The 27,955-nt window shown below is 38.9% G+C and overlaps 1 protein-coding gene across 1 annotated transcript in view; it reads left to right on the top strand.

The window, feature by feature from the left end:
• Window positions 1-27,955, top strand: part of TANGO6 (transport and golgi organization 6 homolog) — a 192,674-nt gene that overhangs the window by 109,029 nt on the left and 55,690 nt on the right. Inside the window, exon 15 of the mRNA XM_030298979.1 lies at window positions 2,129-2,269. Within this exon, the coding sequence (XP_030154839.1) occupies window positions 2,129-2,269 (141 nt within the window). The remainder of the gene's footprint in view (window positions 1-2,128; window positions 2,270-27,955) is intronic.

The following is a 27,955-nucleotide window of genomic DNA, read 5'->3' as shown; positions in this document are numbered from 1 at the left end:
GGAGAGTAGTGGGAAAAGATGAGGTCAGTGAGTGAGCAAAGGCAGGTGGAGATGGGGTTTGCTCGCAAACAAGGGAGAGGGAAACCATTGGGGGCTTTGGGCAGAAGAATAATGGGGCCTGATTTGGTTTAGCCAGATGGTTCCAGCTGTGATGAAGGTAAATGGTAAAAGCAGACGGGCCAATTAGGAGATTATTGGAGGGAAAAAAAGGAAATCAACAGGCCAGAAATGATGGACCAGAGTAGTTGAAGTAGAGGTGGTAAAAAGAAGCAGTCTTCCTGGATATATTTTGAAACCTGTATTTCTTTCCTTTGTTTTTTTCTTCTTCCCCACTATTCTTTAAAAGTGTGTAACGTTTTCTTCCCAAGTAACCCAATTTGTATTTATATAATTTTGAGACTAGGGGCTTTATTTCTAATTCTGTCATAGATCATATATCCCCTCCTCTCTCCGTCCGTGTAAAGTTTGCTCGATATGGGGCGGGTCTCAGATAATGATTACACATCTAGGAGGTACTGGCATGATGGGAAAAGGAATCAGGAAGTGAAGGAGTCTCCCTTTATCTGCAGTTTGCCTTTCCACAGTTTCAATTAGCCCCGGTCACCTGTGGTCTGGAAGCAGATAATCCTCCTTCTGACTAAATCATCAGAAGGTCAGTAGTAGCCAAACACTGTCACAATGCCTGCGTCACTGACCTCACTTCGTCTGCTCATGTAGCCATTTTATTATCTCACGTCATCACAAGCAGAATGTGGGCGAATACAATACATTAAGATACTTTGAGAGAGAGAAAGACCACATGCACATAACACTTAGGACAGTTGTTATTATTATTGCAATTGTTCCAATTGTTCTATTTGATTAGTTATTGTTGTTAATATCTTATTGTGCCTGATTTATAAATTAAACTTTATTAGGGGCACCTGGGTGGCTCAGTAGGTTGAATGTCCGGCTTCCACTCAGGTCATGGTCTCATGGTTTGTGGGTTCAAGCCCCACATCAGGCTCTGTGCTGACAGCTCAGAGCCTAGAGCCTACTTCAGATTCTGTGTCTCCCTCTTTCTCTGCACTTTCCCTGCTTGCACTCTGTCTCTCTCTTGCTCAAAGATAAATAAACATTAAATCAAAAAATAAATTAATTAATTAAACTTTTTCATAGGTAGGTATGTATAGGAAGAAACATAGAATATAGAGTGTTTGGAACTATCTGCAGTTTCAGACATTCACTGCGGGTCTTGGAACATATCCCCTGCGAATAAGGGGGTGCTACTACCATACTTGGAAGAGAGACTCAAGAGCAGGACCTTCCCCACTTCTGATCAGGGAACTCAGCCATAAGTATGGGTCTCCTACTGATCATGCCCAAAATGCTCTGAAGATATTTCCTTGTGGAAATTACTCTCATCGTTGACAGTTTTACAGAGAATACTCATATTGGAACAGAGAACCACAGCAAAGACAGGAAGCACTGCTGTGCTTTGGCAGGAATAATACTAGTCATAGAACCATAGAGTCTCAGACTTGGAGGGCTCTCTGGAGGGTATTTAATCCAGTCTTCTCCTGCTGCTTGTGAATCCCTGCCACAATATATAATCATCTACCCTCTGCTTTAAGAGACTAGAATCCAAGGGCGCCTGGGTGGCTCATTTGAGCATCAGGTTGAGCGTCTGACTTTTGATTTTGGCTCCAGTCATGAACCCAGGGTGGTAGGATTGAGCCCCAAGTCAGGCTCTGTGCTGAGCATGGAGCCTACTTAAGACTCTCTTTCTCTCCTTCTCTCTCTCCTCCTCTCTCCTCCTCCCCCCCCCTCACTTGCACTCTCTCTGTCTCAAAAAAAAAAAAAAAAAAAAAAAAGAATCTAGAATTCATAAATCATAGAATGCCAGTGCTGGAAGTGATCTTAGAGAACACATAGGACTGAGACTAGAAGAATCCAGGAGTCTGAACTCCCAGACCCGTGTTCTCTGCACTCACTATGCTGTCATTCCAAATAAAGGGCAGCCCTTCCTGGTAGAATTACAGAGGTGGGTTTAAGTGTCTCAGTGTTCATCCCGTCACAGGCTGTCTGGGTTTATTTGCTTTCCAATTTTAAACCATAATGAATCCTTTCTTTTTATTTTTAACCCCAGGGGTTGCCTTGCTCTCAGATGTGTACCCTGAGAAAATCTTGCTTGGCCTGTTGGCTCAGTATGACGGTGGTAAAGACAAGCACACGCCAGAGACCAGAATGAAAGTCGGGGAAGTCCTGATGCGAGTTGTCAGGGCATTAGGTGAGTTTTCCACGGCCTGGAAAATGGTGGGGGGCAGTATGGCTTCGGAACCAAAGTCTGTGTACCTTGGAGGTTTCTTATGCTAGCAAGGGGAGGACAGTTTCAGGGCTGAGATGAACTACTTCCTGCTCAAGGATTTAGCAACAATCCACACGCCCACTAAGGGATTGGCAGCAATAGTGCCTGTTTTCCTACCACTGCTTGTTCTCCGCCCCTCAGCTATGTTGGGGCCTGATTTTCGTTGGAGCTGGAATGAGAAGTTTCACACTGGCTGAGCAGCAGCAGGAGGAATGTCAGACAGGGAAGGAATAGCACTAGCTCTTGTTGAATGGCTACTGTGTGCCAGGTCGTCTGCATATATAGTCTCATCTCGTTTTCCCAACAAATGCTACAGAGAGGCTGTTGTTAGACCCGTTTTATAGGTGAGGAAATCGTGGTGCAGAGACCTTCAGCAGTTTGTCCCAAGACACTTTCAGCTGGTAAATAGTGGTGCTGAGAATTGAACCCCCCAACTCAAAGGACGTTGCTCCAGACTACATAAGCTGAGAGTTGTAAGTAAGAGCACGAGCTCCTGGGTCACAATATCTGGGTTCAAATCTCAAACTGCTGCTTATTGGCTATGTGACCATGGAAACATTTCTTAACGTCTTGGTACTTCAGTGTCATCGTGTATAATATGAGGATATTAATAGCACTTACTCATAGGGCTATTGTAAGGATTAAATAAGGTAATACTTGGAATAGTGTTTGGCACACAGTACAGGCTCAATAAATTTTCATTTTTGCTAACAGGAAAGATTGCTTTTTTTAAAGAAAAGAAATACTTTATTATTTACTACTTATTGAGTACCCTTAAGGGGCTGGGAGATGGGACACTGGGGAGTCAGGACAAAGAAAACAATTGTTCACGTTAAAGATGGGGGTTAAATTAAGATAAACTAACAAATTTCTCCATAAGTCAAAAAGTATACTGTTGTTATTTTTATATCGGGCTATATAACATAGAATTGGGAGGGGGTTCTTTAACTTGCATTACATAAACTTAGCCATTGACTGCTACACTGAATATAGATAGCTTGAAGCCTTAAAATAAGGCAAACCAGTCATTCAAGTGTGGCCAGTGGTATATAGTATCCATTGAGCCAACCAGCTGCCATGTTGAACTTGAAGAATTAAGGTGTGTTTGGGGGCCATATTCTCACTCTGTATGTCTGTGTCACATTACATTAAGAGATGTAGTAGCATCAGTGGTTAATATTTTGGCCTGAAAACAATGCCACACCGAACTGGACTTCTTCTTTAATCTACATCAGCATCTTCTCAAGCACCAATAGATTTGTTCTCGGCCTGTTAGTAATTCTATCATGTATCCCCTAGCCTGTGACCTAAGGCAGAGAGAGAAGTGATCTCAGCTTCAGTTTGACTAATTTGTCTGTGAGCTTGTAAATGTTACTCTACCCAATAGGTGAAGATTTTGGAAAACAAAATAGCTTTTTGCCACTTGCTTTGAGAAATCACACTGATTTCTTCTTTACCAGCATTCAAAGTATTTACAAAGCTTCTGAATAACCATGCATTATTTCTTCAGATATAGTCCTGAATTTTCCTAATTTCTGGGCATCCCTCCTGGTTAAAAAAGAGGACCTAGATCTCTACCCACTTAAATAATTTTTTTCTACCTAAATCTTTTGATTAGTGAAAGAAAAATCTCATGAAAGTGAAATTTAGAAAAAAAAAATGTTTTCTAGTCTTTAAAGAAAGACCAACTTTCTATATTTGCCTTAGTCCTAAATATGGATCCGAAACATACCAGACAAGTGCACCATTATAAGAAATCATTCTCTCACAGGAGGTGTGAATGTTAAGCTTCAAGTATCTCAGGTCCAAGTGCAACCTGTGACTTCTATTTGCGTCTATCATTGGGATTATCGGAGCTAAGAGGGAACGTATGCCATACATAGACTACATCAGTGTAACATGTACTTTCTCTGTAACTTCTGGTAGACCTCTACCGCCGGGATGATGAACACCGAAATGCACGTTTCTCGGTCTCTAGTGACCAGGGGTGGGAGTGGAGGTGAAGAACTGGGTGGATTGGGAGAGAGGCCTTACTCCACCTTACATGTGCCTATAATTAGCCCAATTCCCAAAACAGTCTTTTGCGGGCTGTTTCAAAGAAAACTCCATCAATTCTCAAAGTTCTAATGTTTCCATAGCCTACTCTTCTAGGTATCCAGCCATAGATACCGCCTTTAGCTTTACCTGCCAGTTTCTAATTCACATTACCAACATGTCCAAGTGCGGAGACGAGGTGGCTTGCTGAAATCCTTTCACTGGAGTTAAAGCCCGTTTTTACAACATAGCCAGTATTCTTAGTTTACCAGTGATATGGAAATCCCTGTGGACAGCCTCTCTGTAAGGCTTCCTTAATAAGTACCCTGCTTTCATTGGCCTGGGACTTGCTCTGTCCCCACCCCCAGCTCTTCTTTGCAGCAGGGGGAGTTCCACAGGAGAACGAGGCCCACAGGTGGGAACCGGGTGCAGGACACTGCTGCTTCCTCTTGGCATCATGCCTAGTTCCCCAAGCACGTCTGCTTTCCTTCCTGCTGCTAGACGATGGTGAAAATCAGGAGCTTTTTTCTTGCCATTTTTAAAAACGGAGGTATCACACACACACAGTGAAGTATAGAAAGTATACTAACGTCAGTGTAGAACGCTTGTAGTAGCCCATGAAGTTTCCTTTTGTCCCTTCCTAGTCTCTACCTGCCCCAGAGGTAAGCACTATTCTAAACTTTTTGTCACTGTCTGTTTATTTTGATTGTTCTCAAACTTCATTTTCATGGACTCAAATCCCCATATTTCTAGTATGCCGACAGATCTAGACACTTTTGTAAATTGGGGTCAAATTTGGGGGCTAAAAATACTTCATAGGCATGCTGTGTATGGTCTTTCCTGTTGTCTCACAAGAGGAGGCACATAATGTCTGGTCGTCTCATTTTAGTGGTGCTGAGGGCGATTAGTGGTGTTTCTAGTCAGGTATATCTGTTATAAACTTCTCCATCAACCTTCCTCCTCATGGTTTTAAGTAACCATTGATAATTGTAGCCTAGATCCATTATTTCATAAGGGTTGTATATTTTTTTTTAGACATTAAGAAACAGCTACAGAGAGGGCTACTAACTTGCCTAATGTCACACAGCTAATTAATGGTAGATCCCGAATTTGAACTCAGACAGCTTGACTCCAGACCCAGTCTTATTACCCAAAACAGTGTTGCTTCCTGAACATTCTCCCACGTTATTAAGCACCTTTTTCCTGTCATTAACATGGACATTTTCCACATCCTCTGTAATTTTTAATGATTGCGTGGTAATATATCATTTGAACGTACTATAATTTTTTCAAGTGACCAACTTACAGGTTGGTCCGAGTTTTTGCTGTTATGAATTACATTAAGATGAATATCCTTGTAGCTAAATCCTTTGTGCAGATTCATGATCATTTCCTAGGAAAACAATTTTCTAAAAGTAGAATTTGTTAAAAGCATGTGCATATTTTTAAAGATATTTATTGCTAAGTTGTCTTCCAGGGAGGTTGTGCCAGTTTATTTATTTAAAATTTTTAATTTGAGTATAGTTGACACACAATGTTAAAGTAGTTTCAAGTGTACAACATAGCGATTTGAGAAGTTTATACGTTATACTGTGCTCGCTACAAGTATATCCGCCATCTGTCAACCATCTAATGCTGTTACAGTATCATTGACTGTATTCCTTATGCTGTGCCTTTTGTTCTTGTGACTTACTCATTCCATGGAAGCCTGTACCTCCCACTCTCCTTTAGCCATTTTGCTCGTCCCCCTGGGATTGTGCCAGTTTATATTTCAGTGTTTGAGAATATTTGTCTATACCCTCGTCAGTACTGTATATGCCATGTATTATCATTTTTATCAAGCACATGTATAAAGAAATGCTACCTTGTTTTTACTTCCATTAATTCCATTGATAAGGTTAAACATTTTTCATATATTTATTGACTAAATTTTGTGTGTATGTGGAGGGTGTGTGTGTGTGTGTGTGTGTGTGTGTGTGTGTGTGTGTGTAAATTGGCTTTTCCTATTCTTTCTCCATCTTTCTGTTGGGGGTATTGATTTTGTTATTTGATTTATAAAACCTTTACCTATTTAAAAATTGTGAACCACTGAAATTTATGTTGTGACTATTTTCTATGGGTTGTTTACATTGTAGTTGTGTTCATACTTTCTGTTTCACCTTATTTTGAAACACAGAAGTTTTTTATTTTGATATAGGCAAATCTATCTATGCCTTTATGGTTTTTCTTCCTATAGGAAGGCTTTCTCAAACCAAGATTATATATTAATCTGTATGTTTTAATCTCTACTCTTCAATGTAGAAAATATTGTGGAGAGATTTTGGTTTCGTTTCTTTTATTTAAGGAACTGTTTAGTTTTTTTATTGTACTTTTAGAAATTTAATCTTAACACATTGCTAAATTACCAATCACTCCAAATGTTTCTCCATATGTTTCCTCTTATATGGCCCAGTGTCGATGTTGACAATAACCTGTGGACTGTTATCTGTCATTGCAGTTTTTAAAACTTCTTTTAAAAATATATCATTAGAATACTGTGCCCAAGATAGTGAATTGGCAATTGGGACATTACTTAAAAAGTAGAATTAAAGTGAAAAGGATTGAATACATATGCGACGGTATTTCCTTCTGAGGCCGCCTGGAGCATTATTCCTGATCTGATGGAGACTACACAGCTTTCTCACATATGCCAGATGCGATATCTGCTTTCTCTTCAGCAGGGCTGAACAAACATTGCCCCGTCCTTTGTTCTCTAGATTAGTGATTTTCAAATAGGGAGGCAGGGGAAAGAATTTTGCTCCCTAGGAGATATCTGGAGACATTTTTAGTTGTTACAACTGGGGGCAGGAGAATATTACTGGCCATTTAGTGGGTATAAGGCAGGGATGCTCCTCAACAGCCTACAGTGTACAGGACAGCCCCCTACAATGCAGAATGATCTGGCCCGGAATGTCAGTAGGGCCCCATGTTGATATACCCTGTTGTAGAGCTCATGTGGACCATTCTGTTTCTGCTTTATAACATTACTCACATGTGATAAATGCAGGACTACAACATACAATTATGCAGGTTGTTCACAGCCATAAAAGTTCCAAGAGGTGTTATTGTATGAGTGGCATGCCCTGGAGTTGTACAATACTCAGTCATCCTGGTGGCCTTGACCGAATTTCCAGCCTGTCTCCCATCTGTTACTTTTTATATTGCCATCTCACTGGAGAGAGTTTGAAAAAGTTATTTGTTCCTTTCTGTAATATATTTACACATCCTTTTGGATGTGGGAGCTTGTGCACCTGGTTTATCTATTTTATACCAATCTTATGACCGTAATTTCCAGTGGTATCTTTTCTGATACCTGCTGAATTCGGGAGTTGTCCTTATTAAAAAGCCTGTGTCTACCTTTGAGGTGATTATATATGCCTCCTACCCTTGCTTGCCTTCCTTTTACATTTAATGGACCATAAGATGAACTAAATTATATTTTTAAATTATCTCTTATATTTAGGGAAGATTTATATACTTTTCCAGTATCTATTTCATATTCTTAGAAAGGAGAGAGAAGAATACATGAGATTGCTTTTTATTTGTACGTGGCTCTCATGTGAATCCAAAGCTTAGGTCAGAAATCCTTGACAGGAAAGCAGTTTCCACCTCTGCCCATAATAATACCCAAACATTTTCTGCATTCTAATTTAATTTCCTGCTTTTGTCAAGTTCTAAATAATATAAATTCTTGGGTTATATGATAGCTGTTCCTAATACTCAAAGGTTTGTTTTTTGTTTTTAGTCTTGAGTATACTTATTTTTTTCTTAATCTTGGGGGTAGGAGTATCAATATAGTTTAGTTCAGAAATGTTTTTTGATTAGCTACTAAATGGCAGATTCTGTACCTGGGGCTGGAAGTAAGAGCACGAAAAAGCCATAGTCTCTTCCTGCAAGGAGCTTACAGTTTAGTAGGAGAGAGTGACTCATACACAAACCATCTCTGTCAGGTGGTCTGCTTGTGGAGGGCACTGTAGGAACGCAGGGGAAGTGGTCTTTGTCCTTTTTCTCGAGATCCTGCAGTTGAATGTGGCACTGTACTATGGGGCTGCATCAATTCCTTGTCCTTATCACCACACCGCAGGCCAATTTTTGAAAAATAGCTTTTTGTCTGATAGTTTTCAGAGATTTTCAACTCACAGCATATGTCTGAATTAAGATAAAAGGTTAGGTCGGACATGTGAATAATTGGATAGTCTGGGAGTTGAGTATTTATAGATTTCAGCAGCAATAGACAACAGTCAAGGATTAGAGTTTTCATATTCCAAAAGGAGAAATTTTTCAGCAAAATTCAGAGGATCAAATGAAATGCTTCTTGCCAAGTCTGTCTAGGTTAGCATCAATATAGTTCAATGTAACGAATATTTATATTAATATAAACTGGAAATACTAATCTGGCTGGAATTGAAGGTTGAGGCCCAGACCGAATAACTATTTTTTTTTTCTCATCTTCCTTCTCTTTTTCTTACTCATGTCGAATTTTTTTGAGAGGTGTAACTTTAAAATCTATTTATAGACCTTTTTCATAATTGTATCAGTAATCCATGGTCATCTTGGGCAATTTGGAAGATATGAAAAAGTATTAAAAAACGTGATCACTAATAGTTCCACCATTCAGAAGTAACCACTCTTTGTTTACATTTTGATGTCTTCTTCTAGTTTCCTTTTCTTTCTCATAATTGTAATTATACTGTATGTATACTGCTTTTTTTTCATTTAACATTACTTATAAGCACTTTTCCATGTCATTAAAATTTTGAGAATATAAGATTTATTGGTTGTATTATAATCAATAGCTTGAATTTATCATAATTTTATTTAATTATCTTTTAGAAAGAGATTATTGTTTATTAGGTTATTTCCAGTTCCTTACTTTATGAGGAACTTTATGAGGATTATGAGGTGTGCAATTGATTATTCTTGTACATAAATTCTTTTGGTAAGTCATTGATTCTTTCCTTAGGATTGGTTCCTACAAGGAAAATTACTAGGTCAAAAAATATATGCATGCGCTTAAGGCTCTTGATATTTAGAGCTAAGTTGCCCTCCAGAGATGTGTACTCTTAGCAGTGAATGAGACTGCTAAGTTCTCACAGAGAAAAAATTTTCCATGACTTCAGACCAAACTTCTAACCCTAACCAGCCATCTCCAAAATGTGTACCTTTGCTTGCAGAATGAATGGAGGAACCTGTCAGAGAATGTTGGTCCGTGGGTGGGTAGATGAAAAGAGGAAGAAGCGAGGGAGGGAGGGAAGGAGGGGGAGAAGGAGGGAAGGACTGATGGATGGATGGAAGGGTGGATACATGACTCAGTGTGAAACCCTGCTGCTCCAGAAGCGCACCTCAGATCTGGTAGTGTCATCATGATATGCAAAGAACAGTACGCAATTATTTTTAGAGGCAAAACGTAGTCTTCTAATCAGCAAGCTCAGACAAGTTCCAGTTTACTGTAGGTCAGAAACTTCTAAAAATGAGAGTGAAAATAGAAAGCCATAGTCATGTTGCTCCATCTGAAGAATTTACCTTCAGTGAACTCTGTAGGAAAGATCAGGAATATTTGGAATGAGGAATGAGGGGAGAGAACCAAATCTCTTGTCTCTGTTGGAGTATGCTATGGGAAGTAGAGTGTCACCTGGGAATAGTGGGGCAAAACAGCTTATATTTCCAGGTTAAAAGGCACTTTTTCTCAAATTACTCTATATTCCAAGAAAAGGGTGGGTCCTGTGCTTGAGGGTATATTTCTAACTCTTAAAACCTGTAAAACACCCTTATTTAATGTGCTCTGTCAACTTTTCCATATTACCTGCTTCATTTTTTAAGTTTTAGTTCAGCAGTCACTGCTACCTTAGAGTTCATCCAAATCGTGAGCAACCTAGGATCCCATCTAGCTCAGGTGAAGCCCATAAAGTGACTTTAGAAAACCTATCGTCTTCCCGGAGAGGAGGGAATTCAGCCCTAGATTCTGCTCTGACAACCACCTTCTTCTAGCCAGTTGTAGAAAATAAAGGAAAATGGGATAATTGGATTTATCTAGTAGGTTACTCTGATTTCCAGTTGGTTTGGCCTGGGAGTTAAGATGAGAGGAGGATCTTTTATTGTTATTATTATTTTTAATTTTAATTTAAGTTTTAGTTAACATACAGTGCAAAGTTTGTTTTAGGAGTAGAATTCAGTGATTCATCACTTACATTCAACACCCAGTGCTTATCACAAGTGCTCTCCTTAATACCCATCTCCCGTCTACTCCATCCCTCACCCACCTCCCTCCAGCAGCCCTCAGTTTGTTCTGGATCATTAAGAGACTCTTGTAGTTTATTTCCCTCTCTCCTCTTTTTCCCCCTGTTTCCCGTAGAGGAGAGGAGCTTTTAAATGACTATAATATTGTTATAGTATGGATGTATCACAGTTTTTACCATTTATTCAACCATTCCTCTGTGCTTGGACCTTCAGTTTTTTCTGTTTTGTGTTTCCTATGGCATACAGACTGCAATATGAATTCTCAAATATGTGTGCAAACAGAAATATATATTAATATGTATATATGCATTTTCTGTATATATGTGCATGCTAAGTACTGGGCCTTTATTTCTGTAAGATCGATATTTGCCAAAGTGGAATCACTGGCTCAAAAGCTGTCTGTATTTCAAATTGTTTATATACTAACAGATTACTTCCTAAAATTGTGGGTGAGCTAGAGCTCTTTGGACCCCCTGCTATGTGTGTTGTCAGACAGAGAAAAATATCTTTTGAAAATTGTGTTTTTCAAAGGGAACAGACTAAGCAAGTTCTTTGTTGTGTTATTTTCTTTGTCTTGATTGCAATGGGGGGAAAAAGTCTTGTTTTTAAGAAATACATTATTAATACATCTTGCTCTTAAGCAATTTACAAGACTAGTCAAGGAATGACAAATCAGCTTTAGAAGTATCTTACTCAACAAAATTTGTTCAAAGGTGCAGTATCATATCGTTCACTTCAAGGGCATTCTAATTAGGTAGTTTCCAGAAATATTTTAACTTTTACTTTAGTGATGAAAAAATTTTACTTTGTGGGCTTTTCTTTCATAACACGTTTTGGCTCTCTTCTGTGTCGTAAACAACCCCAGAATTTAATGGCTTAAAGCAACAACCATTCGTTTGTTCAGAATTCCGTAATATGTATCAAGCTTGGCAGCGCCGCCCGTGTCTGCTTCACATGGAGGTGTCTGGGCTCAGCTGGTGGTTCTTCTGCTGCGTGGAGTGTAGGCTGGGCTCACCCAGGAGGCTGCACTTGGCTGGGGTGCTGACTGGGGCAGCTTAGTGCTCTTCCACATGGTTATTCTCTTCCCTGTGTGTGGACACTCATCATTTGGTAGTTACCATGCCTATTAAGAGCTCAACCTAGAACTGGCTTAGTATGACTTCTGCCACATTCTACTATCAAAGTAGGTTGCACATCCAGCCCAGGTTCAAGGGGAGGGGAAGTAGCCTCTAATTTTTGTTGAGAGAAACAGCACTGTGTTCAGGGATGGTGTGTTGGCAGCCACACCTGTGTGTACTAACCAAAAATAGTGGTGGTTATTGCCACAAGCCGAACAGTACGGATAAAGGAAAGTCCAGTCTCTCCCAAGTATTCGTTACATTTACTGTTCTTACCTCCCAAGGAAAACAATGATAATAGTTTGGCATACATTCTGTCATACCTTTCCCTGTGCTCCCATAGATACATGCAGACATATATGGGCTTTTTCCCTCTTTTACAAAAACAAATTTTAATACTATTACCATTACTCTTAGTATTAGTACATGCTATTAATCTGCAATTTCCTTTCTTTGGAGCCAACTTTACCAAGGTATACTTTACATACAATAAAATGCTCCTATTTTAAGTGCACATTTCAACAAAGTTGGATATAAATCCATGTAACCGTCACTACAGTCAAAGTATAGAACATTCTCATCACCTCAAAAAGTTCCTTTGTGCTCAAATTATCTCCCATGTCCCATTCCACACTCCACCCCAGGGAACCCCCGATGAATTCTGTTACCATGGGTTAGATCTGTCTTTTCTAGAGTTTTACGTAAATGGAGTTATACAATGTGTACCCCTTTGGGTTTACTTCTTTTGCTTAGCATGCTGTTTTTGAGATTCATCAATGTTGTTGTGTCTATCGTTAGTTCACTACCTTTTATTTCTAAGTAATATTACTTTATATGAATATACTACAGTTTGTTCACACATTTACCTGTTGATGGACATTCAGATCATTTCCAGTTTTGAGCTATTATGAGTGTGGCGGCTATGAACATTCTAGTACAAGTCTCTGTGTGAATGTATGTATATTTTTTCTCTTGGGTAAGTACTGACACTGGAATTGCTGGGTCATACAGTATATGTATAAGAAACTGCCAAACTGTTTTCCAAAGTAGTTGTACCATTGTACATTATGACCAGCAATGTATGAAAGTTCCAGTGGCTCCATATCCTTGCCATCCCTTTATCAATATTTTTTTTTTTTTAGTTTTTAGCCATTTTAGTGGACCTATAGTGGTATCTCACTGTGGTTTCAATTTGTATTTCCCTGATGACTAATTATGTTGAGCACATGTCTTTTTATGTGCTTACTTTCTATTCATGTATCTCTTTTGTGAAGTAACTTTTCAGATCTTTTTCCATTTTTTTTTTAATTTTTTTCAACGTTTTTTATTTATTTTTGGGACAGAGCGAGACAGAGCATGAACGGGGGAGGGGCAGAGAGAGAGGGAGACACAGAATTGGAAACAGGCTCCAGGCTCCGAGCCATCAGCCCAGAGCCCGACGCGGGGCTCCAACTCACGGACCGCGAGATCGTGACCTGGCTGAAGTCGGACGCTTAACCGACTGCGCCACCCAGGCGCCCCTCTTTTTCCATTTTTAATTGTATTATTTATTTTTATTGAGTTGTAAGGGTGCTTTACATGGAGAGGATACAAGTCCTTTGTCGGGAATATGTATCATGAACATTTTCTCCCAGTCTTTTCTTAATGGTGTCTTTTGAAAAGCAGACATTAATTTTTTGGTTAAATAATATTTATTTATTATAATATTAAGTAAATATGCAAAAACATAAAATTAGGTTATAATTTTTAGTTTATTTACAGCTTTAAAAACAAACACATTTACTATTTTTTAAGTTTATTTATTTTGAGAGAGAAAGAGTGTGTGTGCATGTGCACAAGCAGGGGAAAGGGCAGAGAGAGAGGAGAGAGAGAATCCCAAGCAGGCTCCACACTATCAGTATGGAGCCTGATGTGGGGCTTGATCCCACATACTGAGAGATCATGACCTGGGCCAAAATCAAGAGTTGATTGCTTAACCAACTGAGCCATCCAGGCCCCCCCCCCATAATTAAAATTTTAATGCCAACAGCAGCAAAAATATCAAATTTATAACAGTATTTTAATGTGATATATCATGTTTTGCTAAAATTAAATCACTGTCCACAGTGTGAATATTTTGATGTTACAGTGGAGAATTCTTTTAGATCAGCATGCCCAAATTATTATGTGCTGCAAGATAAACCCTTACTCCCATATATTCCTTCTCTGCAAATTACTGCAAAACCTTTGGTTCTGAAGTTGGGCTGCTTGCACTCAAATCCCTGAATTTTGAATGTCTGACCATAAGCAAGCTACTTAACACTTCTGTGCCTCAGTTTCCTCATCTGTAAAATAATCATAATAATAACACCTACTTCATAGAACTGTTGTGAGGCTTACAGGGAGTTAACAAGATTAAAATGCCAGGTATATAATAAGCACTCGATGCTTATTATTACCTGAAGCTCCAAGTATTAACTCTACAGGGACTAAAGCCTCAGGCCAACTGGGACACCAGACAGCAGTGGGTAGAATTTCAACTTTCTCGGGAACATAGGAACTGAACCCAAACCAGGCTTCTAGCATAAAGCCAGGGACCAGGTTTGTACTACCCCCACTCACTCATAAGAACTAAAGCTACAGTTACCACTGGGAACAAGCTTCTCTCTTGGAAGGTCAACAAAGACACACCTACCCCTAGACCGTGCTCACTGGTGACTAGGGCTTATTTCTAGTAATTTCCCAAGGATGAAGGCCCCTGAAGTAAAACTGCTTCTGAATTGGGTCGTCTGCATCATCAGTTTCTTCTTTCTACTAAATTACTTCCATTTATATATAAACATTACTTAATAAATTTTTAAACAAATAAACAAAAGACTTCTCAGAAAACTATCTCCCCTTCTAGTTATTGCCCTATTTCTCTGGTCTCTTTCATAGTAAAACTCTTAGAAAAAGTTGTCTGGATTTGTTTGCTGTACTTTCTCCCTTATCATTTTTTTCCCAAGTCACTCCAGTGGTACTTTCATCCTCAACATTCCCATATCCGCCAAAATATTGAAAAAGCCATTGATTCCTTCTTCATCCTCACTTTACCTAATCATCCTGTAGCATTTGATGTGTTTGGCCACCACTTCCTTTTCGAAATACTTTCCTCTTCAGGCCTCCCAGACAGTAGAGTTGCCTGATTCTCCTCTTATCCCTCTATTCTTCCTTAGTCTTCCTTGCTGAGTCTTCCTCCACTACCAGATCTCCGAAGGTCAGAATCCTCGAGGGCAGTGTCCTTAGTCCTCTTCTCTTTTCATGCACACAGTGCTACTCATTACCTGGTCAGTCTAGCAGAGGTTTATTGAGTATATTGACATTATTTTTGCAAAGAACCAGCCTTTAATTAATTTTCTCTCTTAGTTATCTATTGCTATGAAACAAATTACCTCAAAACTTACCAGATGAAAACAACATTTATCTCAGTTTCTATAATTCAGGAATCTGAGCATGGCTTAACTGGGTGTCTCAGCCTCAAAGACTCTCATAAAGCTGCAGTTAAGGTGTTGCCTGGGCTGCGGTCTCATCTGAAGAATAAACTGAGAACAGAACCGTTTTCACACTCACTCACATGGTTGGTAGGATTCAGCTGTTTGTGAGCTGTTAGACTGAAGGTGTCAGTTCTTTGCTGATTGTTGACCTGCAGCCTCCCTCAGTTCTTTGCCATATGGGTTTCTCCATAGGCATGGCAGCTAGCTTTCACCAGATTGAGCAAGCAGGAGAGCAAGAGAGGGCAAGCAAGATCAAGTGGTAGTCATTTTGTAACCTAATCTCAGAATTGACATCCCATCACTTTTGTCACAGTCTGTTATAAGCGAGTCACTAGCTTTAGCCACAATTCAAGAGGAGGGAGTTACACAAGGCATGAATATTAGGAGATGGGAATCATAGGATGCCATTTCAGAGGTTGCCTACAACACTTCCTTCTATTAACTTTTGGTTTAATTTGCTTATTTTTCTAGTTTCTTAAAGTGAAAGCTTAGATCACTGATTTTGGACCTTTCTTTTTTTCTAAAGTAAGCATTAAAACTACAAATTGTCCCCTAAGAACGACCTTAGCTGCATTTCATAAATTTTGATGTGTTTTCATTTTTATTCATTTCAAAATATTTTCTAATCTTGCTTGCAATCTCTATTTCTACCACAGCTTACTTAAAAATGTGTTTGTTGGGGCGCCTGGGTGGCTCAGTCGGTTAAGCGTCCGACTTCAGCTCAGGTCACGATCTCGCGGTCCACGAGTTCGAGCCCCGCGTCAGGCTCTGGGCTAATGGCTCAGAGCCTGGAGCCTGCTTCCGATTCTGTGTCTCCCTCTCTCTCTGCCCCTCCCCCGTTCATGCTGTGTCTCTCTCTGTCTCAAAAATAAATAAACGTTAAAAAAAAATGTGTTTGTTGTTTAACCTTCAAATATTTACTGATTTTCCAAGTAACTTTACATTATTGCTTCCTGAGTTCTTTGTGGGCAGAGAACATACTGTATATTATTTCAGTTATTTTGAGTGTGTTGAGACTTGTTTTATGGCCCAGGATATGGTCTCTTTGGGTGAATGTTCCGTGTGCACTTGGAAGTGTGTTCTATATATAAATATCAATTATATCAAGTTAGTTGATAATTTGTGGACATCTTTGGTATCCTGACTGATTTCCTGTGTACTTATCCTATCAATTACTGAAAAAGGAGGTTGAAATCTCCAACTCTAATTGCAGATGTGTCTTATTTCTACTCTGAATTCTGTCAGTTTTTGCTTGACGCATTTTGAACGTCTGTTACCGTGTGTATGCACAGTTAGAATTGTTACATCTTCTTATTGAATTGATGCCTCTATCCTTGTTTCTTCTTCCTTCTTCCAAATTCGACTTTTCGTGATGTTAATATGGTCTTTCCACTTTTTAAAATTAGTGTTTTTATGGTATAACTTCTTCTGTTCTTTATTAACCTGTATTTGTCTTTGTATTTGAGATGGGTTTTTGTAGACAACATATTATTGGATTTTTTTTTTTACCCAGTTTGATAATCTCTTTTAATTTCAGTCTTTTAAATTGTTTAGGTTGTTCATATTTAAAATAATTTTTGATATGTTTGAATTTATATCTACCATCCTACTCTTTGTGTCATCTATTCTTTGTTCCCTTTTCCCTCTTTTTCTTATTTCTTATGAATTGATAAAGTATATTTTATCACTCTTAATCTCCACTCTTGGCTTATTAGCTGTACTATCTCTTTGTTTAATATTTTAGTCCTCATTCTAGGATTCCAGTTATATATGTGCTAGAATTTTTTTGTTATTGTTCTTAGACTGTGCTCTTTCCACCACCCCACCTCCTGCCCAAACTTTTCTCTTTCCTTCAGATTGTACAGTTTCAACTGACCCATCTTCAGGTTCAGAAATTCCTTTCTTTGACATCCTGTGAATTTAGCCCATCCAGTGAATTTTTTTAGGTATTTTTCATTTCTAGAATTTCATATTTGGGTTCTTTTATTCCTCATTTGGTTATTTTTATATTTTTCTGCATCTCTATTAGATTTCCTATCTTTTCATTTATTAGAAGTGTATTTTCCTTTACTTCCTTGAACATAGTTATAGTAGCTGCTTTAAAATCCATTTTGGTAGGGGCACCTGGGTGGCTCATTTGGTGTGTCCGACTTCGGCTCAGGTCATGATCTCACGATTCGTGGGTTCAAGCTCCATGTTGGGCTGTGTGCTAACAGCTCAGAGCCTGGAGCCTGCTTCGGATTCTGTGTCTCCCTCTCTCTCTCTGCCCCTCCCCCACTCGTGCTCTGTCTCACTCTGTCTCTCAAAAATAAATAGATGTCAAAAAAAATTAAAATCCATTTTGGTAGTTAAAATATCTTTATCATTTCAGTATTGGCTTCTGTTGATCATCTTTCTCCTGTAGAATAGGTCATATTTTTGTATAACAACTAAGTTTGGATTATTCCCTGGACATTATGGGTATTATGTTGGGGACACTGTGGATACTTTTGTAGTCCACCAAACACTGTTAAATTTTGTTTTAACAGGCAATTAACTTAGACTCAAACTGCAGCCTTTGTCATGCCTGTGATGTGCAGCAGTTGAAATCTCAGTTCAGTACTTTTAGCCTTAGCTGCAAGCTGCTTTGAGTCTTATCTGTACATTTCAGCACATTTCCCTGAGATTGAAGAGAGGCAGTGGGAAACTGTATTCACACACCTGAATCCTTACCTAACTCATATATCTTTGTCCTGCATGTTTGCTGCTTTAGGAGTAAATAAAACTAAAAGAGAAGAAATCAGGGGTACTTGGCTGGCTCGGTTCGTAGAGCATATGACTCTTGATCTTGGGGTTGTAAGTTTCTACTCCATGTTGAGCATACAGTTTACTTAAAACATTTTTAATTAAATAAAAAAGAGAAGAAATCATGATTCTCATTCATCTTCAAACTCAGACCGGGTTCCATGGCCTGGCCTAGTTCAAGAAGCCAAGATCATAAACAACCACATGTGCTTTGTTAAGGGATTTGGACTTCTGTTGACCCCTTAAATGGAGGCCACTGAAAGGTTTTAAGAAGGGAAGAATTGGTCATAATTACAGTTTAGCAAAATCACTTTGGATGCTTATGAAGGATGAGAGTGGGACAAGACCAGAAGCAAGGAGACCTGCTTTGAGTGTTGTTTGGGCAATTTGGACAAGAGATGATGGTGGATACCCAACCAGGGTATGTGAGAAAGAAGGAGAAAAGATGTCCCCAGATAGGAAAGAAAACATGAGAACAGAACAAAAGTGGAAGGCGTGTGGTACGAATTGAGAAATGTCTTCCTACAGCAAGTTGTGTTAAGTGCCTTGTGGAAGTAAGTCTAGATGGAGAGGGTGGGGCAGAGCCCTGAAGGCTGGACAGGGGAGCTTGGATTTGATATGATGGGCATTTGGGAATCATAAATTCTTAAGAAAGGAAGCAACATGAGAGGCGTGTAGGTGTGGTTGGCAGGGGCATGGAAAATGGATGAAGAAAGGAGGGCCTAGAGCCAGAGAGATCTCTGGGAGGCCTGATGTGGTATTCCTTGGCACAAAGAGATGAGCAGTTTGATTAGAGGGATGTCTGTGAGAATGGTGAGAAAAAGTAGATTAATAGGCAATTCAGAGAAAGAAATGAGAGACTCATCCTTTTTTTTTTTTTTTAACATTTAGTAGAGATGCAGTTATAATCCATCCAGCAATTGTTACTCTCATAGAAATGTTGAAAGACTCAAATGGAATAATATATGTGGTATCGTTTACAAATATTTGAGTGTCAAATCCAGCTGGTTGCCTACTTTTGCACAGCCTATAAGCAAGAATCGTTTCCAAATTTTTATTTTTTTTCTTTATTTTAATTTTTTTTAATGTTTTATTTATTTTTGAGAGGGAGAGAGAGAGAGAGAGAGAGAGAGAGAGAGAGAGAGAGTCAGTGGGGGAGGGTTCAAGAGAGAGGGAGACGAGAATCCAAAGCAGGATCCAGGGTCTGAGCTGTCAGCACAGACCCCAATGCGGGGCCTGAACTCATGAACTGCGAGATCATGACCTGAGCTGAAGTTGGACACTTAACCAACTGAGTCACCCAGGCGCCCCTGGTTTTCACATTTTTAAATGGTTGAGAGGCACCTGGCTGGCTCAGTCAGTAGAGCATGCAACACTTGATCTTGGAGTTGTAAGTTTGAGCCCCACATTGAATGTAGAGATGATTTTAAAAAATAATAATGAAGCCTAAATACTTGAGGAGGGGAGCAAAAAAATAATAATCTTTTGTGAGATGGTAAGAATATGAAATGTAAATTTCATGTCCTTAAATAAGGTTTTATTGAAGTAGTCAAGCTTATTTGCTTATATATTGTCTGTGGCTACTTTTGCACTACAATAGCAAAGTTGAGTAGTTACACAGAAATTGTATGGCCCTCAGAGCCAAAAGTATTTACTCTTTGACTCTTTACAGAAAGTCTCCTGACCTCTATTCTAAGGTAACCATTATCCCAGTACATAAATCTGTTTGTTTGACAGCCCTTCACTGTGTGCTTTTCAATGGAACCTCTTTGGAAGTGACTCATCTTTCCAAATCATTCTTTTTTCTTTTTTTGAGAGAGAGACAGAGCATGCAAGCTGGGGAGTGGGGCAGAGAGAGAGAGAGAGAGAGAGAGAAAACGAGAGAGAGCATCTTAAGCAGGCTCCACGCTCAGCACAGAGCCCGCACACAGGGCTTGATCTCACGACCCTGGGATCAGGACCTAAGCCAAAATCCAGAGTCAGACACTCAACTGACTGAACCACCGAGGCACCCCTCCAAATCATTCTTAAGTCCTTTTCCTCCCCCAAACCAAGCTTTGTATTCTAAACAGCAGAAACCTTACCTTTTATAATTAGTTTTCTTTAAATAGATTTGAGTAGATAATGCATTTCTTTTCTGAAAATCACCAACTGCAAGAATCATTAACTCAGGATACATATAGGATGCCATTGGCAAGGGCCCTTTCTTAAAAGATGATAATATAATTATACTTGAATGCTTCAGTGTTTTCTTTTGCTATTTTTATTTTCAGTGTCTTCATACTTTTGTCTTCTCATCTCATTCCCCTATTCCAATTTAGAGCAAATCAAAGCATTAATTTGGATCCTTCCTTGTGTATGTGAAAGGATACAGTACAGTGGAGCACCTGATTCTGTCTTTGCAAGTCTTGAAATAGATTCTTTCATTCGCTTTGACTTATGGACTTACAAGAGAGTACACCAACAATCTAATTAAAATATAATATTCCCTTCAGAAAGAAATTGTAACTTAATTTTCCTCTTTTTTGACCTGATGTAGTAGAGATTGATTCTGTAACACTTGAGGAATGTTCTGTTAATAATTCAAACATGAAGTTTTCTTCATGGCACAGGCTTCCTGATTTGTATTTGTCAATATTATGAGGCTAACTAACACTTGGGCATGCTTTAACGAGTTAGAACATTTATGCAACAAATTAAATTAATTAAGTCAGTGGCATGGTTTTAATACTTTAATAATTACAGAATTGTAAAGAGCATCTCCTTCATTTAAAATATCTAGTTTTTTTTTTTCACCTTTCATCTTTTAAAATAACTTGCCATAAACCTGGAACTTTTCCTTCCTTGTGATCACATTTCTGGGCTTTAGTTTGTTAATTCCATCCTTCAAGAAAAGTCCAGAAGTACCTGGGTGGCTCAGTCTGTTAAGAGTCTGACTCTTGGTCTCAGGTCAGGTCTTAACCTTAGAGTCATGAGTTTGAGCCCCACATTGGGCTCTGTGCTAGGCCTGAGGTCTACTTAAAAAAAAAAAAAAAAAAAAAAAATGAAAAAAGAAAATTCCACCCTGTTTCTGAAATCTGTTACTGTCTCAAGCACATTTTCCAGAACTACTCTATTTTTCTTGTCAGTAACACATAAGGGTGGAGTCAATTATTGCAGATTTTCCTTGTAGGGTGACTTTGTGTAAACTGATAGTTTATACACTGATTAAACCAATCTTGAAGTTCAATGAGCTGATGAAATGGAATGAGTAACCTAGTTAATACATAACTGTAGACGTCTTGGCATCCCCTGTTTGAACCTTTCTTTGTTTCTGTGTTACTTTAGTTCATTGGGTTGCCAAAAGTCCATTGGTACAAAGCATTTCCTGTACATTGTCTTACTTTGTCCAAAAGATATTTATCTGTGGTTCTTATTTGCACATCACTCTGTCATTTGAAGACAAGGAAAGAAAACATCCTTGTGCATGTTGAAGTGTTAGGTCAGGTCTCTACTTCTCCCATTACCTTCACTTAACTCTTTTTTTCCCTCTCCTCTCCCATTTAAAACTTCTCTCTATAGGTACCTACACAGGCTTGACCATCACTAAAAGTAATCAAATTTCAGAAATTATCTCACCATTAAATCTTTCTTGTTCCTTCCCAGCTTGTAAAAAGGAGGTAGCAGGTATATTAATATTTACTAAGGGGTGGATGGCAGCTTCCCATTGTGCTGCCCTTCTTGGGATGATTTTGCATTTTAAGTAATGAGGCTATGTAGCCCAAAGAAATAAATTTGTAATCATTAAATAGATTCCAAGGCAGTATAATCTGCTAAGAAAAGAACTATTAGGAGACAAGAAGGTCTCTCTGTCTCTTTAAAACATACCTGGGAGGTCACTTGCACCCATAATAGCCCCACTAACAGGTTTGTTTTTATTTAATAACTTGTCCCACAGGGGTCTTCCTCTGGTTACATCTAAGCCTATCAAAGTCTGTCTGCATACAATTTGCATGTAAACCATCCCTGTGCCCCTCTCTGTGATGAGGTACAGTGAAACTAGGCCCATGAAAGGGAGAGTAAGAACCCCAGAAATCTTTGCTAACCTACTCATAGCTCAGGGTCATGTCTTGGTTACATTACCTTAAAAAGGATAACAGTATGAATGAAAAACCAAAAGCAGCAGATCAACAATTAGCCTTAGGGAGAAATGTGGGTCCTAACATGTAGACACCAGTAGGGGGAAATCTATCCAGGGACTACCCAGCATTCTTGCCTAGTGACTACTGTGACGTGCCTCCCTTGCAAGTCCTATCAAGATTACACGGTGGCTTTGGCTCTAGCACTCTGCAGTGCCCTAATATGTGCATCAGGTTTAGGGGTTCAGCCACTTTTACAAAGCCACTTGTCAGTCATCTCCTACTGCTAGGAAATCTGAAGTATTCAGTTCTTTTCCACTTTGAAAATGGTAAAGAAGAGGGGAATTTTTTTTTGTTGTTGTTCTTCTCTTCAGGCTAGAATTAATAGGATTCTAGCCTTTACACAAGACAATTAATTAAGTGACAGTTCTGGTGTTTGCCCATGGACCAGAGGAACTTATTCCCATTATGCCCTATTGCTTGTACACTGTTTTAAGAACTAAGTCCCTGGCTTCTCTTTTGCCTTTTCTTTATGAGGTTAAACAAAGAAAGGTGAAAATTGCAAGAACTGAAATGTCAGAGATGTGGTGGGAGAATCAGCTGGCCACATTAATATCCTTTGTTTCAGAACGGAAGTTCCTGCTGATCTTAACGGAGAGCCAAGTAAATGTCCTGATGGCAGTAGAAAACACCTTTTGCCTGGAGACAAGAGCCTGATCTTGAAAACTTGTCTGTCCTTCAGTAGCTGTGTGACCTCGGATCAGCCTGTTTTAAACTTTTCTTTCCTTGTTTGTAATACAGGGTTAATAGTATTTTTTTTTTCCACCTACCTCAGATTCTTGTGAGGTTCAAACAAGATAATAGGCACACAGGGCTTTGTAGATAAAGAGGCTTACAAATGCACACAATACTGTGCACAGCATTTTATTCCACAGCATTTTATATCTGTAGCTGCATAATTTATCTTAACTAAAATCTCTCTCCTGATCATAAAGGGCTATGTGGGGAAGGGAAACAGAAATCAGAAAAGAGATGATTTCCCCAGAGCTGCAGGGGAAATTCAAGGCTAAAAAGTAATTGTTGTTAATAGATCAAAATTTACCTCTGAATTTTTTAATGATGAATTTCATCAAAAATTAATTGCATTTAAATTATTTAATTCTCTAAATGGCTTTTGGAGAGGAAATCCTGCCTGTCAGACTCTGCCTTGTCAATCAAATCTCCTTCTGACCTTGACAGAAATTATAATTTCTGTTGACTCTGGTCCACACATGGCAATAACTTGTATTCATGAGGTGTTACAAGAAACCAGTAATTCTTATGTAGCGATCTAGGCTCTGAAATATAAGAAAAATGAATAGATGTTAAGTAGGACATAATAGGGTACATGGACAGAATTAGATTTATATTTTGTCTTCTGTTTCCTTATTGATTGGGCAGCAGTATTTCTGTGAGGGCATGTGGCTGTCCATGATGTTACCCCTAAAGATCTACTCATTTTCATTCTAGAATAACTGGGAATTCAAGATGAGAGGAAAAATAGTTCCTCTGGACTCTTTTTTGGTAACTGATTTAGTGAAACTAAGTGTGTATTGTATCATTTAACTGTCTTGCACCTTTACTTTTTTTCCTCCCGAAAATATCTAATATAAAAACCTAAAGTACAGAGAGTACCATCTTGGAAAGAGGAAGAGCAGACTTGAACTGGTCAGATTACCGAGGGGCATTTAAAGACTGAGATCTGGGAGCCCGCAAAGATAAGATTAAAATTCAAAGATATGCAGAGAAAGACCAGTTCCCTATCTCTACTTGAGTCTGGTCCATATAGGGAAAGGAAATAAAGAGAAGAGATTTGGTTTGGACAAAATAAAAAGCCTAGAGCACAAAGGTTTTTAAATATTTGCAGGAGGTCTTAACTATCTCTGGGTTAATGTTTGTCAAATGCGGTTTGGCACAGCCATACCTCAAGATAGGATATTGGACCAAATGGCTAACTACATATAAGGACCTCTAGGTTTAAATCTTCAATATTTTTCTTGCCTCTTTTAAGAGACGTTTGAATTACACTAATATTAAAAAAAAAAACTGATGCAGTGAAAGTTAATTTAGAAGGTTTTTAAAAATGTCACCCATTAAACTGCCAGCTCTGAAGTTAGTAAAGACTGAAATTGTATTGGCACCATCGTTTACTGACAAATAAGGAAGCAAAGAGCTGGCAGAAGCAATGCCATTCATAGAGCAGTGGGAAAGCTCTGGGTTTTGCCTGACTGGTGGTCAAGGGCAGGATCTGTTTCCTGTAGTGGGCATCTCATCAAAGCATCTCCTGCCTCATGTTTGAAGGGAACAGCCATTGTGATTTGTCTGTAGAATTCGCCCCAAGCCTTTGGTCTCTGAGCTTTTAGAAGGCAGAAGTGTGTTTCACATCAGATTCTGCTTATATATATATACCTCTTCTCTTCTAGTATGTGAAGATTTTTATAGAAGTTATTTATTTTTTTCCAGCTTTATTGTAAAATAGATTCTCTAATTCTCCTACCCCTCCTACTTTCAAAACTTGCTTTTTTAAAAAAGCAGCTTTGAGATATAATTCATTTACCATACAATTCATCCATTTGCAATGTACAATTTTAAATTATTTTGTGTGTTCACAAGGTTGTGCAACCATTGCCACAATAAATTTTCGGAATGTTATTATTCCAAAAGAAACCATTCACATACCATTACCAGTCAGGCAATCGCAAATGTACTGTCTCTAAGGATTTACTTATTGCTGACATTTCCTATAAATTAAATCATACACATGTGTTTTTTGTGTGTGATGTCTTCTTTCACTTAACATGATGGTTTCAAAGTTCATTTATGGTGCGGCATATGTCAGTATTTCATTTCTTTTTATTGACAAGTAATATTCCTCTGAATCAATATACCATATTTTTAATCAGCTATACCAGGGGACTATAACAAAGGGCATGCAGCAAGATGAATATGACCAAGAATAGGCAGAGTCACATCATAGAGGGCATGAAGTTAGGACTTGAACAATGGGGAAGGAATAATGTAAAATGCTTTGGCCACTTTGAAAGCCAGTTTGGTGGCTTCATATAAAACTAAACATAGTTTTACCATATAACCCAGCAGTCATGCTCCTTAGTATTTACCCAAATGAGTTGAAAACTTACATCTGCACAAAAACCTGCATATATATGTTTCTTTTATTTAAAAATTTTTTTAATTTTTTTAAAGAATTTTAAGTTTACTTATTTATTTTGAGAGAGAGAAAAAGAGAGAGTGGGGGAGGGGCAGAGAGAGAGAGGGAGAGAGAGAGAATCCCAAGAAGGCTCCACGCTGTCAGCGTGGAGTCCAATGTGGGGCTCAAACTCACAAACCGTGAGATCATGACCTGTGTGGAAATCAAGAGTCAGATGCCAGACTGAGCCACTGAGGCTCCCTTGCACATGTAGGTTTATAGCAGCTTAATTCATAATTGCCAAAACTTGGAAGCAACCAAGATGTCCTTCAGTAGGTGAATGGATAAATAGATTGTGGTATAGAGAGTGGAAATTTTTCAGCACATAAAAGAAATGAACTATCAAGCCATGAAAAGACATGGAGAAACCTTAGAAGCCTATTTCTAAGGGGTGTCTGGGTGGCTCAGTTGGTTAAGCACCTGACTTCAGCTCAGGTCTTAATCTCATGGTTAGTGGGTTCGAGCCCTGCACTGGGCTCTGCCCTGGTGGCGTGGAGCCTGCTCAGGATTCTCTCTCTGCCCCTCCCCCACTTGTCCTTTCTCAAAATAAATACATAGTTTTTTTTTTTTTTTTAAAGCCGATTACTAAGTGAAAGAAGCCAATCTGAAAAGCTTACATACCGTATGATATTTTTGGAACAGTATGACATTCAGGAAAACTGTGGAGACAGTAAGTTCAGTAGGTACCAGGGGTTAGCCCAAAGGGAGAGATGAGTAGGCAGAGCATAGGATTGTTAGGTCACTGAAACTGTTCTGTATGATACTATAATGCTGGATACATGCCCTTATACATTTGTCAACCCATGCAATGTACAACACAAGAGTGACCCTTAATGTAAACTATGGGCTTTGGCTGATAATGATCTGTTGATATAAGTTCATCAGTTGAAACAAACATATGGCCCCAGTGCAGGATGTTGTTAGCAGGGGAGTCAGGGAAAGAGAGGGGAAGGAGGTATATGGGAACTCTGTACTTTCTGCCTAATTTTGCTGTGAACCTAAAACTGCTCTAAAAAATAAAATCTATTAAAAAGAAGAAAGCATTATCAGTTTTCCATTGTTGAATACCTTACCTTCATGCCTCTGTGGTTTGATATTGGGTATTTCTGATCATATTCACCTTTTAGTGCACCCTTTGTTACAGTCATCTAGTGTAGCTGCTATTTTATGAATATGCCATCCATTTTATTTGCTCTCCCCCCACCACCCCCTTGCCTCCATGGCTACAGACATAGTTCCATCTACCTGCTTTTCCTATTGTATCTATGAAATCCTCACCATCTTTCAAGATTCGATTTAGACGCCACCTCCTCTATGAAGTCTTCCCTGAAGAGACTAAATCTCACCCACCCTGTTGCTTTTGTGCCACTTGGTAACTGTAGTTTCCTAGAAATAAGAACAGAATCTCTTTCATTTCTCAGTCTCTAGTGCCCCATGGAGTCCCTAGCACATAGCAGTACCTATTAAATGTTTTCATTAAATTGGCCTGTTGGAAGAACATTTTTCAAACTGAAGTCTGGAGATTAAATTCTGATGTATTTCAGGGGTCTGTGAACTCTCTAAAAGATTTAAAAAAATTTTTTTTAATATTTACTTATTTTTGAGAGACAGGGAGAGAGAGAGAGAGAAACAGAGCGTGAGCAGGGGAGGGGCAGAGAGAGAGGCAGACACAGAATCTGAAGCAGGCTCCAGGCTCTGAGCTGCCAGCACAGAACCCTACACGGGGCTCGAACTCATGGACTGCAAGATCATGACCTGAGCCGAAGTCCGACACTTAACCGACTGAGCCACCCAGGTACCCCATCTAAAAGATTTTTTTTAATGTTGCATTTTCATTTTGATGATAATTCTGAATCACCTGGATCTGCATTATAATCAAGTCGCACTGCACAATTTCAGTGCCCATGTTTGTGTTTGGGAAACATTGGACTAAAGCATTCGTCAGAATGTATATAAACTTCTGATGACAGAGGAGTGCTGGCTGTAAGTGTTCATTCAATCTTTGAAAAATATAACTGGTTTTACTCAGCAGTACCTTAGCCAGCAGGCTAGGATATTTCTTACTTCTTGTTGGTAAATTGAATAGAGTACTTAGGAGTGGTTTTATCTGTCTTCATTTCTATGTCTTCAAAAAAAAATTTTTTTAATTAAAAGAAAAGGAGGGAAGGGAGAGAAGAAAAAGAATAAAGGAGTAACCAGACATAAAAAATGGAGTTTTGATAGGATGGCATAAGGATTTGGCCAAGGGTGGCATTTCCTTTTCTCACTCTCACTTTTAGGACCTGTTTCAGTTAACTAGGGGAATGGTTGAGCCCTTGAAATCAGCAGGTCCCCTGGCTCCAAAAGTGATTGTGTGAATTCGGATGTGATAGCACCTTTCCACTATATAAGAGTCTCTTGCTGCAGTCATCTCAGCTTCTGCATGAAAGGAGATGGGATCTGATCAATGAATCTATCAGTCTAGACTTAAAGTACCATTGAAAAGCTTGATAAAACAATAGCCAAATTATGGGAAGAGC

The sequence above is a fragment of the Lynx canadensis genome, chromosome E2 (genome assembly GCF_007474595.2).
Source record: "Lynx canadensis isolate LIC74 chromosome E2, mLynCan4.pri.v2, whole genome shotgun sequence".
Classification (NCBI taxonomy): domain Eukaryota; kingdom Metazoa; phylum Chordata; class Mammalia; order Carnivora; family Felidae; genus Lynx; species Lynx canadensis.
The sequence above is the reverse complement of the archived record's forward strand: the minus strand, read 5'-3'. Positions and strand labels throughout refer to the sequence as shown.